Source organism: Pongo pygmaeus, chromosome 19, assembly GCF_028885625.2.
Source record: "Pongo pygmaeus isolate AG05252 chromosome 19, NHGRI_mPonPyg2-v2.0_pri, whole genome shotgun sequence".
In the NCBI taxonomy this organism is placed as follows: Eukaryota; Metazoa; Chordata; class Mammalia; order Primates; family Hominidae; genus Pongo; species Pongo pygmaeus.
In genome coordinates this window covers 95,196,886-95,209,789 of record NC_072392.2, presented here as the reverse complement: position 1 = coordinate 95,209,789, position 12,904 = coordinate 95,196,886, and the positions used below count along the sequence as shown (strand labels likewise).

The window sequence follows — 12,904 nt, the reverse complement described above, 5'->3', positions numbered from 1 at the left end:
AATTCTGATGGCCTGTGGCTTTGATCTCTGTGAGCAGATTTGGTTGTATGAGGTCTCTCACCTGGCATTACATGCTGGAACAGAAGAAAACGGCCATAGTCACTGTCAATTAAAAACTAGTACCAAGTTATTGGTACTCTCATGTTTGAAATGCCTACTAGTACCTGCTTGGTCTAGACCAGCTGTTCTCAAAGTGTGGGCCCTGGCCCCCTGTAGTAGCAGCAGCACCCAGAGGTTTTTTCTGTTTTTGTTTTTGTTTAGAGAGATGAGGTCTGTGTTACCCAGGCTGGTCTCTAACTCAAGCATCGGCCTCCCAAGTGCTGGGATTACCGGTGTGAGCCACCATGCCTGGCCTTTTTCTTTCTTTCTTTCTTTCTTTTTTTTTTTTTTTTTTGAGACAAAGTCTTGCTCTGTTGCCCAGGCTAGAGTGCAGTGGCACAATCATGGCTCACTGCAGCCTCAAATTCCTAGGCTCAAACCATCCTCCCACCTCAGCCACCCGAGTAGCTGGGAACACAGGCGCATGCCAGCAACCTTGGCTTTTTTTTTTTTTTTTGTAGAAACAAGGTCTCATTATGTTGCCCAGGCTGGTCTCAAACTCCTGGGCTCAAGCAATCCTCCCGCCCACCTGGACCTTATTAAAGACTCAAATCCCAGGGCCCAACTCCAGATCTGAATCAGAAACTCTGCAGGTGGGGACCAGCAACATGTGTTTCAGTAAGCTCAGGAATCGGGTGATTCTGAGGCATGCCAAAATTTTAGAACCACTGGCCTGGAACAGGGTGTGTGAAGCTTGGCGCTGCTGATGCTCCAGGCCAGATCATCCTACGTGGTATGGCTGTTCTATGCACTGGAGGATGCTGCCAGCATCCTTGGACTCTACCCCACTGAAGGCCAATAGCATGCCACCCCGTCTCAAGTCACAACAATCCAAAAGAGTGCCAGCTGTCCTCCAGGGAACAAAACTGCCCCAGTAGAGAACCCTTGGTGGGAAGGAAGGCCCTGATTGTGCAGTGACTCAAATACAGGATCACATAAAACCTGGAGCGAAGGCCTGGCATGGTAGCTCATGCCTGTAATCCCAGCACTTTTGGAGGCCGAGGCAAGTGAATCACCTGACGTCCAGAGTTTCAGACCAGCCTGGTTAACATGGCGAAACCCCGTCTCTACTAAAAATACAAAAATTAGCCGGGTGTGGTGGCATGCGCCTGTTGTCCCAGCTACTTGGGAGGCTGAGGCAGGAGAATCGCTTGAACTCAGGAGAATCGTTTGAACCCAGGAGGCAGAGGTTGCAGTGAGCTGAGATTGTGCCACTGCACTCCAGCCTGGGTGACAGAGCGAGACTCCGTCTCAAAAAAAAGCGTGGAGCGAAGACCGTGCATGCAGGGCCACCATGCCAGGCTGTCACTCTATCCAGCCATTTGCTCCTTACCACGACTTGAAAACGATCCCCATTTTATAGCAAATCCCACCTCCCTGCTTACAAGCTGTGTGACCTTGGGCAAGTTACTTGAACTCTCTGTGCCTCTCGCTGTAAAATGGAAATATTAACATAATAGTACTTACCTGCTAGGGTAGCTGAGTGCACGAAATGACAACTCAAGCATGGGACAAACTCTCAGCCCAGTGCCCGAGGCGGTAAACACCGGCTCATTTTCTCATGATGTGGCTCAGGCTCTTATCAAAATGGATTTGTGTTCTCTGACCTCGTGCAGCCACTGTCACAGCCAGCTGGAGGTAGGCAGAGGCCAGCCTGAGGTGAACATGACTGAGTTCACCACTGCTTGTCAGGGTGCCTGCAGTCACAGCTCTGGGGCAGCCAGGAGATGACCCTGGGTCACTGCCACCAGCAGCGACTTCCTTTGGGCGGCTTGAAGCGGAGAGCACCCAGCTCTGCAGACCTGAGCACCCCATGTGCCCCAAGTGACATGGAGCAGAACCTGGGGACCCTGGCTATCTGCCCTCCACCCTGGGCGAGCTCTGGATGCCGCAGGAAAAGATGAGAATCAGCACAGTTCCTCTTCCGCATCTCACATCCCAATAAAATATTTATTATTTCAAGAAATAAATCTTTAAAAAAAGAGAGAAAAAGAATGTCTCTATTGCTTTCCCCCACAGGTTAGTCCTTGGGAACCAATGAGATTTTTTTGCCATCGTGGTTTCTGTGGCTGCAGGGGCCAGCCAGGTCTGGAGGGGACTCCCATGGGAAGTGTCCAGCCTGGCCCCTCCACCAACTCTCAGCATCCCGGGGCTGCCTCCCGGGAAGGGCGGAGGAGCAGGCCTAGGTTGGTGGGTGGGGTTGCCTGGAGAGGGAGCGGGATTATAAAACTGGGTGGGTGGCAGTGTTCTGAAGGCCTGACCCGCTGAGGCAGGCGGGGCTCTGGGCATGGGGGAAAGGAAAGGGGGCATCCTGGGGCAGGCATGCCACTCGGAGAAGGACAGCTAGATCCGGAGGCGGTTCGAAGCCGGAGGTAGGGACGAGGACTCGGCACTGATGGGGTGGGGGGCTACCTGGGGTAAGTGGACAGGGCAACTGGAAACTGGGCAGGGCGTACCATGGGGCTGAGGCTCCATCCCAAGCCCTTGTCTGCAAAAAATGCCGGGGAGTGGGGGAGTCAGCACCTGCGGAAGTGGCTGGTGCATGAAGGCCACCCCCGGGCGGGGGTCCCAGAGCCTGTTCTCTGAGGCTGGAGTGGAAACCTGCCCCTTGGAGGGGGTAGGGATTGAGGCTTTGGAACAAATCCACCGTCTGGAGTCGCAGGTCATGCCAGGATGGGTTTTGGGAGAAGCCCAGAGTGAAAAGGGTTAGAACAAGCAGGAGAGAGAAACAATTCAACCAGGGTCTGGGTGGTCCCTGCACCCCCAACTGTGGTCCTCAAGTGTAGAGGGAATCAGGAAATCGGGAGGGAAGGGGCTAAGGGGAGGCACAAATAGGACCCCTCGGCTTAGCCTTCTCCCAGCCCCCTGCCCCTCTGTCCACATACCAAACACCAATGGGCCCTGTGTGCCTAGCTCCCCTCACAGGAGAAGGGCGAGCCTCCAGTTTCCCTGCCTGGAGCAGGTACCACCCAGGACCGCTCTCCAGGGCCATGGGGAGGGCCCCTCCTTGGACCCTTCAGGGACCGTGGGGCAGCCTGGTCCCTGCTCCTCTCCCTTGCAAGTCTACAGGCCCCATCCTGGGCCCAAGAATGACTGGGTTCCTTTCGCCCCCTGGCCCAGATCTGGCCTTGCACAAAGCCAGGGGCCTCCGACCACCTGCTCCTGGGCCATGCGAACTCTGAGCAGTCCGACATCTGCTTGGCCATGATGCTGCCGTGAGTCCCTAGGAGAGAACCGGAGCCTGCCTGGGAGGTCCCAGGGGCTAGGCGTGCTGCCTCCTATTCCTGTGCACGGCTCTCCTCTGCCAGCTTCCCGGCTAAGGAAGGAAGCTCCAGCCTGGAGGGGTTGCGAGGAGGACAAGCAGCCAGAGCTCAGAACCTGCTGGTGCTTTCTCCTGTGGCAGGAGAGAGCCAGCGTGGGTGCCAGGCAGGGCGGCAGAGGTGGACTCACAGACAGCCCTGGCACAAGGCCACCTGGCCCTTGCGGAAGTCGCGGCAGGGACAGAGCCGGCGGTACTTGGTGTTGGAGCCGGCGCAGCTGAAGAGCAGAGGCTCCTTCTGCAGGTAGCACTCCTGGCCAGGCTGGGCGAAGGCTGGGTACAGGTGGTTCATCTCTGACTCAGTGCTGTCACAGGGCACCTGCAGCCTGGCAGGCACCGCACAGCACCGTCACTCAGCGTTGGTCACTTGGGCAGAAGGGCTGGGGCGGGGTAGGGGCTGCCCCTAGCCTAGTCCTGCCTGCTGCCCTTCTCTGGCCCATCCCATCCCAGCCTAGGTAAGGAGATGTGTTACGGCTCCTTTATCCCACCTGCTGTCCAAGGACCCCTGGAGAAGAGAGGGGCCTGGCCTGGAGGGGCTGGGGACCCAGGCATACCCAGTAGGAGGAGCACCCGGGACAGCTTTCATGGTCTGGGACAGGACGATGCCCAAACAGGCTGGGCAGTGGGCTGAGTGGGTGGAAGAGAGCAGGCAATGGAAGGAGCTTTCCCTGGTAGTTGAGGGCTTGGCCAAGAGTAGGGCAGCAATGACCTGGATAATGGCTTGGCGGATCCCTTCTGGATCCTTCCTGACTCATTGGAAAGCATTACATCCCCCGACACTGGCAGGGCTGAGGGCCGGTTCTGGGCGTGAGAGCTCTCAGTGAGCCCGGCTGGGCCAGCGAGGATAGCTAGCGGCTGGGTGGGAAGGGTGGGGGAACACTCACTTGAGGAAGGCGTCCTGGCTGTTGAGGAAGGGGAAGAAGGAGGGCTCACAGATTAGCCCGTGGTCCAGGCAGGTGTCGGTGCAGGCCCTCCCAGGCACGGCCAGCCAGGCCCGCAGGGAGTGCGCAGGGGGCCAGGCCCCAGGAGCCAAGCTGGTGTTCCGAGCCCACTCGAGGTGGGTGGCATTGGGGGCCAGGACAAAGGGGCTCTGCGGGGCGTGGGCCTCTGGTAGGGCAGGGCCTGGAGCTATGCAGAAGTCCTGCAAGGAGGAGAGCAGTGTTAGGGTGGGGAAATGCGACCCAGGTGTGCCTGGGAGACATCTGAGGGTGTGGCCCTGCCGTGCCAGTACGAGCCACCACTACTGGGCGCTTACTGAATACCAGGTAGCTTTACCTGCATTATTTCATTTACTTCTCATGGACACTCATGTCTCCAGATCGCTTACAGGAATTATGGAGGCTCAGAGGTCACGGCACCCACCCAGGGCCTTGGGGTTGGATGGCAGAACAGAACTTGGATTCAGGGCCCTCTGCATCCTGTGTGCCCTGGAGCTGCCTCAATGCTCAGGTCAGGCTGGGGTTCCTACCCTGGGGCCCACGAGCCCTGCCCTCCATGGGGACAGGGCCCCAGGCTGGCCGTGAGGCTCTCCCTGCAGGGTTCAACTCCAGGGGCCGGAGGGCCCCACGAATGCTTTTCTGTGAGCTTCCTGTCTGGGTTCAGTCCTGGGTTCTGGCCACGGCCCCGACCCTCACCCCCTCACCTGAATATGCTCTCCCTTCTGGGGGCCTCAGTATTCCCATCTGTAAAGGGACAGGGGAGAACCAGACTCTCTCGGCCCCTGATATTGGTGGGGCCAACAAGATAGGAAGGGAGGTCACGTACTATCCGTGGAAATTTCTCACAGCCATACAGCCACCTGCCCCAAGGCCCTGAGCCCAAGGCCCACCCCGGGCATCACCCTGGACACCCGGAGCCTGCAGAGCCACACTCCATCTGGGCCACCTGCAGTCCTCATGGTAGCTCAGATCCGCCAGGATGCAGTGGGGGGCCAGGACTCCCCTCCAGGATGCAGTGGGGGGCCAGGACTCCCCGCCAGGATGCAGTGGGGGGCCAGGACTCCCCGCCAGGATGCAGTGGGGGGCCAGGACTCCCCGCCAGGATGCAGTGGGGGGCCAGGACTCCCCAGGAATAGGGCATGCCCTCCTCCTCACCCATGACTTCCAGGCACCCTGAGCACCCGTGGGAGGAGAAAGGAGTGTACTCCTGGGACAGCTGCCTGCCCGGGCGCTCCCTCGGGGGCTGAGGTGGCCGAGCTTTTGAAACCGTGGGGCTGTCCCCTGGTTTCTCAGGCCAGAGATCCTAATCTCCCATTCCAGTCTCACTGCCATCCTTAGCGGGTGGGTGGAGAGTCTGGGGATCTTCACTTCCCATTCAGTTACCAAATCCCAATCAGTTAGCAGACTTTCGAACCACTGTTTTCTAAGAATGAAAGTCTTTGTGTTTCTGTTAGTGCCGTGGAGTTGGGCTCTAAGGCTGGGCCCAGACAGCAGGAGTGCCCAGAGCAGTGCTGCTTTCCAGGCCTGCAGTCAGGCCTGCCTGTCTCCAGCCCTGAGGGAACTCTGGGAAAAGAGACTGGACAGGCTGGAGGAGGGAGCAGGGAGCTGGATGGTTTCACAGGTGCAGGGCCCTGGGCAGACAATGAAGCTGGCTCAGCCTCCTCCTCTGGTCTGACAGGATCTGGGGCAGAGATCAGAGGGCTCACTGACCTGGTGCTGGATGTAGGCGTGGATCCGCTCCAGCATCCCCTCGCAGGTGTACTCGTAGGGTAGGTAGGGGTCTACCTGTGGGAGGGATGGGCAGACACATGGGGCGGGAGAAGGCCCAGCTATCGGGGGCCCTGCCATGCTCGGCATTGGGGGTGGAGGTCTGGTGGGCTCTCACGTCCTGTGCCCAGGATGCCGACCAGGGAGCCGACCACCCCATCCACCTGGCCCTTCCACCCAGCTCAGAGTCCCTGTTCCCAGCACACCCTCCAGTGGCCCTCCGGGACACAGGCTCAGGACCCACGAGGCCCAGCCTCCTCCCTCCCCACCCCCTCCCAGGTCCTGGTCCCAACAGCACAGAGGATAAAGCTCAGTGCTCTGTCCCCTCCTGGGCTTTAACACCTCCTCTTCCCATAGCCCACCCACCCTCTTAGGCATCACCTGCTCCAGGGAGCTTTCCCTGAGCGCCACCCCCACTCCTGTTACAGGAACACTTTCCTTGGTGACTCCTAGCACCCCAGACGTCCCCCAGCACAGAATGAGCCCCTGTGTTATTGTCTCATGTTTATTCCTCATGTCTCTTGTGAACTTATGGACCCCTTGAGGGTGAGGACTATGGCTTGTTCACACTGAATCCCCGGTGCCTGGCACAGTGCCTGGCATACAGTGGGTGCTCAGGAAATAGCCATGGAATGAAAAGGCATCCCCAGCTCTGCCTGTATCCTGCCCAAGACATGGGACATTCATGCAGAGGAACACAGGGGCATCTCCCAGTCGGCGGGAATGAGATGACATTTGTAAAGTACCCTGCCCCCACAGGCACAAACCCCCAAACAGAGGCCACAGGCTGTCTGTCTAAATATCTAACAGTTGGCTGGGCACGGTGGCTCACGCCTGTAATCCCAGCACTTTGGGAGGCCGAGACGGGCAGATCACCTGAGGTCAGGAGTTCGAGACCAGCCTGGCCAACATGGTGAAACCCGGCTCTACTGAAAATACAAAAAAATTAGCTGGGCATGGTGGCGGGTGCCTGTAATCCCAGCTACTTGGGAGGCTGAGGCAGGAGAGTCGCTTGAACCTGGGAGGTAGAGGTTGCAGTGAGCCGAGACTGCACCACTGCACTCCAGCCTGGGCAACAGAGCGAGACTCTGTCTCAAAAATAAATAAATAAATATCTAATAGTCACGCAGCAATCTGTCCTGTGGTAAGATGCATGCAGTAGCTGGGGTCCAAGAAGCCAGGGGAATGAACGGAGGGAAGAGGTGACAGAGGAGTAAGGGGGTACTCCTGCCTCCCCCTCACTTCTTAACCAACCAACCCCTTCCTGTTCCATTAACCTTCTCAGGCCCAGCGCAGAGCCACCGTGGAGAAAATCACTGACCTGGAAGGGCAGGGGCAGTGGTCAGGACCCAGGAAGGAGCCATCCCAGACTCAGAGAAAGGTCTGTTTTAGCCTTCAACCTCCCCACCCCACCATGCCTGGTGGCACCTGACCTGGCCCAGCCCATCTCCTAATGAGGCCGCTTTCCTGTCTTTAGCCAGTGGGTGAAATCTGACTCAAGCCTGCAACCACCTCTTTTGTTCCGCATCAGTGTTGGGTGGTGCTAGAAAGTCCAATTGCGCCAAGCTCGGTCCTGCTTTCTGTGTACCCCACTTCTTAGGAGACCCATCCTGGGGCCTCTGGCCAAGGGGACATCCCTGACACTCAAGGGTCCCAGGGAAGCGGCAGTCACTGATGTCCTTGAAGCCGGACACTGCCCCAGCACTGACATCCCCCGGCACTGTGCATGGGTATTCTCAACGCTGGGGCAACTTCAAAGTCCCGGAGAATCTGCAGGTCCCATCCTCAGCCCAGCCTTGAAGCCCAGTGCTCTGCACATCCCTGTCCCGACCTGCTCTCATTCCCAAGCCGATGGCCCAAGAAGACCCTGGCAGCCAGTTGCTGCCCCAGCTGGTTCCCTAAACACTCATGACGAAGTCCCGGGAGCCTCTAAGCCCCACTCACTTCTGGGGGTCTTGCGGGGACAAGGCTTCACTCCCAGGTTATAAATAAAACTCCCCAGAGAAGAGCTTTCCCTTCCAAATGCCGCTCCCCGGCTCCGTGACAGCAAATCTCTGAGTTACTCTTACTCCTGTGTCTGAAGCCCTTGTCACAAGATAATTCAAAGGTCCCTGTGTGAAGCAAACACTCACAGCCAATGACGACGTTCCGCCTGCCACGAATCTCCTGCTGGATGAGCCAGCCTGCCTGGCCTGGAAATTACCCCCATTAGGTCTAATTACAGGTGTGCGCCCTAATCAGTCTTGACAGAGTGACAGGTGCTGATCCTGCCTGGGAACTGCTGGCCTGCGGGAATGACAGCAGGGAGGGGTGCTGTCATTCGGCGGAGGCCGGTGTTGGCATCACCTTAAATGGCCTTGCTCTGGACACAGAGATGTCCACAGGCAAACCCAGGGAGGTGCAGAGACACAGAAGGGGTGCCGGGCCCTGGTTTTCCATGGCTGTCAGGCTGGGGGCTGGCTCGCTGTGTCTTAGACCTCCCTCTTCTCACCTCTTCTTCTCACCTTTCTCCCCATCCTGGCCGCTCCTCCCTCCCTCTCCCTGTAAAAGGCCACGTGACTTGCAGAACAAGCCACTCCCCATGATGGCAGCCCTCATGTGCTCTCAGCCTCCACTAGCTGTCCCTAAATCTGTTTTCTAAAATAGAATTATTAGGCCGGGCATGGTGGCTCATGCCTGTAATCCCAGCACTTTGGGAGGCCGAGGCGGGAGGATCGCTTGTGCCCAGGAGTTCGAGACTGGCCTGGGCAACAAAGTGAGACCCCCCCCTCACCCTGTCTCTATTCAAATAATATAAAAAGAAAATTTTAAAAAAATAATAAAATGGGATGATTAGAATTACCCAGAGTTCTTGTTTAAAATGCAGATTCCCACGCGAAGCTGGGTCCTATTAAATGGGAAGGTGCGGGATGGGCTCGAGAATCTGCATTTAAGGCCCTCCCCCGGGTGACTCTTGGGCACATAAACGTTTTTGAGCTGCTGTGAGCTAAGAGGGGGTGAACCGTTATGCGGAGGGGTGGGGCCCACAGAAGGGAGGGGTCTGAAGGCCAGAGGGGCCTCGGCTGGTTTGGGGCCCGGCACAAATCTCAGCTGGTCAGATTTGCAATACCTTGCTTCCTTAATCCTTTTGTAATTGTTATTTTTTAATTAACTAATTAACAAAATTAAACAGATGTTCATGTAAAAAAAAAAATCAAACAGGAAAGCAATGAAAGGGAAGTTTCCTCTCACCCCAGACACTCAGTCCGTCCCCCAGTTACCAATTTCTTCTGTGTCCAACCAGAAATACCCGCGACTATCCCAGCACCTTCACACACACAGCCCTCCCCCGACCCCGCTTTCTGGGCCTCCGGGGGGCAAGTTATCCACAGGGTGGAGTGTCTCGCTCTTTCAGCTTAACAATGTGTCTTGGAGGTTGGGCCAAACCCTGCTCCCCACATTGGAAAAGTCTATGTAGTCCCCCTCCCCAGCCTTGCCCGAGCCCCTCTGCAGGAGAAGCCTTGGAGGATTGGTTTGCAAGGGGAGGGGAGAGGGAGGAGAGCAGAGGGAGGTGGGTGGAGAAGTGGGGAGAAGGAGCTGGAGGAGACTGTGGAGTGACAGGAGCCCCCTTCCCTACCTGTACACCTTGTTACCAGCTTCCCCATACAGGGGGCTGGGGTTGGTCAGTTTCCAGCAGTGAAATTAATCAGTTAACCCCCGCTTCACTCTTCTTTCCTATGCACTGAGGTCCCTACATGAGGCCTCCTTCCTGGCACTGGTACTTCTAGCCCAATTTAAGCCTATAAGCTGGTACCAGTCAAATACCTGGCCCTCTTCCTAGGGCGTGGCCAAGGGGCCAAGTTCCTATTTGTCTTTTTAAAAATTTTTTGAGATGGAGTCTCGCTCTGTCACCCAGGCTGGAGTGCCATGGCATGATCTCAGCTCACTGTAACCTCCACCTCCCATGTTCAAGCGATTCTCCTGCCTCAGCCTCCTGAGTAGTTGGGATCACAGTCGTGTGCCACCATGCCTGTCTAAATTTCTTTTTGTATTTTTAGTAGAGATGGGGTTTCACCATGTTGGCCAGGCTGGTCTCGAACTCCTGGCCTCAAGTGATCCGGCCACTTTAGCTTCCCAAAGTGCAGGGATTACAGGTGTGAGCCCCTGCACCTGGCCTCTATTTGTTTTTGCTCTACAAGGCCTTGCCAGAACTTAAGCCACCAGCCCAGGACAGGGGACAACACCAGCTTGAGAGCTAGCAAGGGAGCTTTTTATCCCTCCCCACTCTGTCTAGGCTGGTGCTTTGCTAGGATCCAGCATTACAAGGTCACATAACCTCTCCCTGCAGCAGGGCCATCAGCGCCCCACCCTCAGTCACCTGTGACTCCACCTCAGGGCTGTCTCTGGCCTGCTGAGCCCATCCGTGTGCAGGCTGAAAGTGTCAGGAACTGGCATCCCAGGCGCCACCCTCAGCCGCAGGTGGAACGGAAGAGGAGGATACCTACCCTAGCCTCTTTCTCCTCGGGCAGGACAGCTCTGGGATGTGACCTACCCCATCTTGCAGAGGCCCCCGTGGTGATGAGCTCCAGGTGCCACCTGCTGATACACACTCTGCCTCACCTGGCACCTCCGTGCCTGCTTCCTGGGGTTGCCTCCCAAATAAGCTACTGCTAAAATCCCTGTTTTCGTGTTACTTCCTGGAGGAATCCAATCTCAGACAGTCCCTGACTTTGAGAAATCTGCCATGGTGGCCAGGCTGCTCTCAAACTCCTGGCCTCAAGTAATCCACCCGCCTCGGCCTCCCAAAGTGCTGGATTACAGGCGGGAGCCATCATGCCCGGCCTGGAGCGATTATTTTTGCTCAGCCTGTTATCTGAGCTATAGCAAGAAGGGGATCCAGGAGAACCATAGTGAGAGGAGGCTCTCTCATTCACCGGGTCTGAGCCTCCCCAGAATGAAGGAACCAGCCAAGCACAAGGCACGATCAAAAGCCACAAACATGTCCACTGTGGAGATGAGCATCAGGCACAAGCCCCTCCTCACTCTCACCCAGCCCACACATGTGCACCTACACACACCAGCACCCACGTTCGCTGGAGACCCAGGGTGTTCTACCCCCTTGCTACTCAAAGCGTTGCCCCGCATTTAACAGATGGTCTGTGTGCACATTATATTTTGAAATGTGCTGTGTAAAGGCTGCAAACCCACACCTGCAGCAGTTTAAAGAACCTCCACACATTCATCGTGAAAACATTCACTTAGCACCTGGCCCTCAAAAGTGCTCCATAAACAATTTGAGATCCAGGACTGCCATGTAAGGTTGTGCAGGTTGCTCACTGCACAAAGGCATTCCCCACACATCACACCTGAGTAGATGAATGGGGTCCCCCATTCCATTCTCCAATCCACATGCCCTGGCTCAGGGCTGTGTCTGACCAGGGGAGGGATGGACACCTTCGCCAACCCAGGCCTGCAAGTCTGAACTCACCCAGAGGGGGGCACTGTTTTCTAATCAGAGTGAAGACCAGCAGTGTGGACTAGTGGTGGTCTCAACTGCATGTGGATGCTCTCACCTGAGTTCTCATGATGGCCTTGATGGCTGCTTCAAACTCCTCTGAGTTGTTGTAGTCGACTGTCCACACGTGGGGCTTGCCAATGAAGTTCTCTGCGTAGGGATGCTGGGAGAACACCTGGCAAGGGTACAGAGATCGCAGCTGCCCCCGTGCCTGCCAGTGGGACAGGGACAAAGGAAGGTACCCCATCCACTTGTCCTATCTCCTTTTGCCCCACATCTCAGTCTGCCTCTTCCAGGACCTGCAGGGGTCTCTGTCCCGGCCCCTCCTGATCAAGGAGCACGATGCTTCTGCTTTCCACTCACCTCTCTGGAGGTGGGCTTGCCTCGGAAGAACTCGTGGTTGAGGGAGCTGTGGGGCGGGCTGAAGCGGGACTGCAGGAAGATGCAGCCATTGGCGATGGCCTCCAGGGGGGCAGGGCCCTCGTAGGGGAAGCCAAACCCGATGAAGAGCTGCAGAGTCAAGGGGGGTGGTGATCAGGAAGGGCTGGGCTGCCACAGCCCAGTAAGCCCCAGGATACCGGGGACAAGGTTAGGCTTCGGGATATTCACAGGAGGCAGCTGGGCCTGGAGCGATTATTTTTGCTCAGCCTGTTATCTGAGCTATAACAGGGCTGGAAAAGCCAGGCCAGAACATCTTGTGCCACGGGCAAGCACTTCCCCTCTCTGGACCTCAGTTTCCCCATTTGTGAAATAAGGGGGTCTAATTAGGTATTATCAATGGTCTCTTCTTGCTCTATCAGGCTATGATTTATGATTCTGGAGGAAGGAAGAAAAGAACAAGGGTTTCAGGCCGAGAACGCTGCAGGCCCGCACCTACAAGAGACCTCCAGGAACCTCACTCACTCATCCCAAAAACATTTATTCAGCACCTAACTTGTGCGAGGCGATTTACAACAGCAAAGACATGGAACCAACGCAAATGCCCATCAATGGTGGCTTGGATAAACAAGATATGGTACATAGACACCATGAGATACTATGCAGACATGAAAAAAGAACAAAATCATGTCCTTTTTAGCAATATGGATACAGCAGGAGGCCAATGTCCTAAGTGAATTAAAGCTGGAACAGAAACCAAATATCGCATATTCTCACTTATAAGTGGGAGCTAAACATTGGGTACTCATGCGCATAAAGATGGCAACAACAGACACTGGGGACTCCTGGAGTGGGGAGGAGGAAGGGGGTAAAGACGGAAGAATTAACTACTGGGTACTATCCTCACTA

At 56.3% G+C, this 12,904-nt stretch overlaps 1 protein-coding gene across 2 annotated transcripts in view; it reads right to left on the bottom strand.

Annotated features, from left to right (window-relative positions):
- Window positions 1-1,689: 1,689 nt before the first annotated feature.
- Window positions 1,690-12,904, bottom strand: part of MGAT5B (alpha-1,6-mannosylglycoprotein 6-beta-N-acetylglucosaminyltransferase B) — a 157,120-nt gene continuing 145,905 nt past the window's right edge. The window contains exons 14-18 of one of the 2 annotated variants that reach the window (XM_063657124.1): window positions 11,981-12,127; window positions 11,676-11,792; window positions 6,067-6,141; window positions 4,303-4,559; window positions 1,690-3,744 (exon numbers count right to left, since the gene is read on the bottom strand). In XM_063657124.1, coding sequence (XP_063513194.1) covers window positions 3,546-3,744; window positions 4,303-4,559; window positions 6,067-6,141; window positions 11,676-11,792; window positions 11,981-12,127 — 795 coding nt within the window. In that variant the 3' untranslated portion in view covers window positions 1,690-3,545. The remainder of the gene's footprint in view (window positions 3,745-4,302; window positions 4,560-6,066; window positions 6,142-11,675; window positions 11,793-11,980; window positions 12,128-12,904) is intronic. The other variant, XM_054459585.2, reaches the window with a different exon arrangement.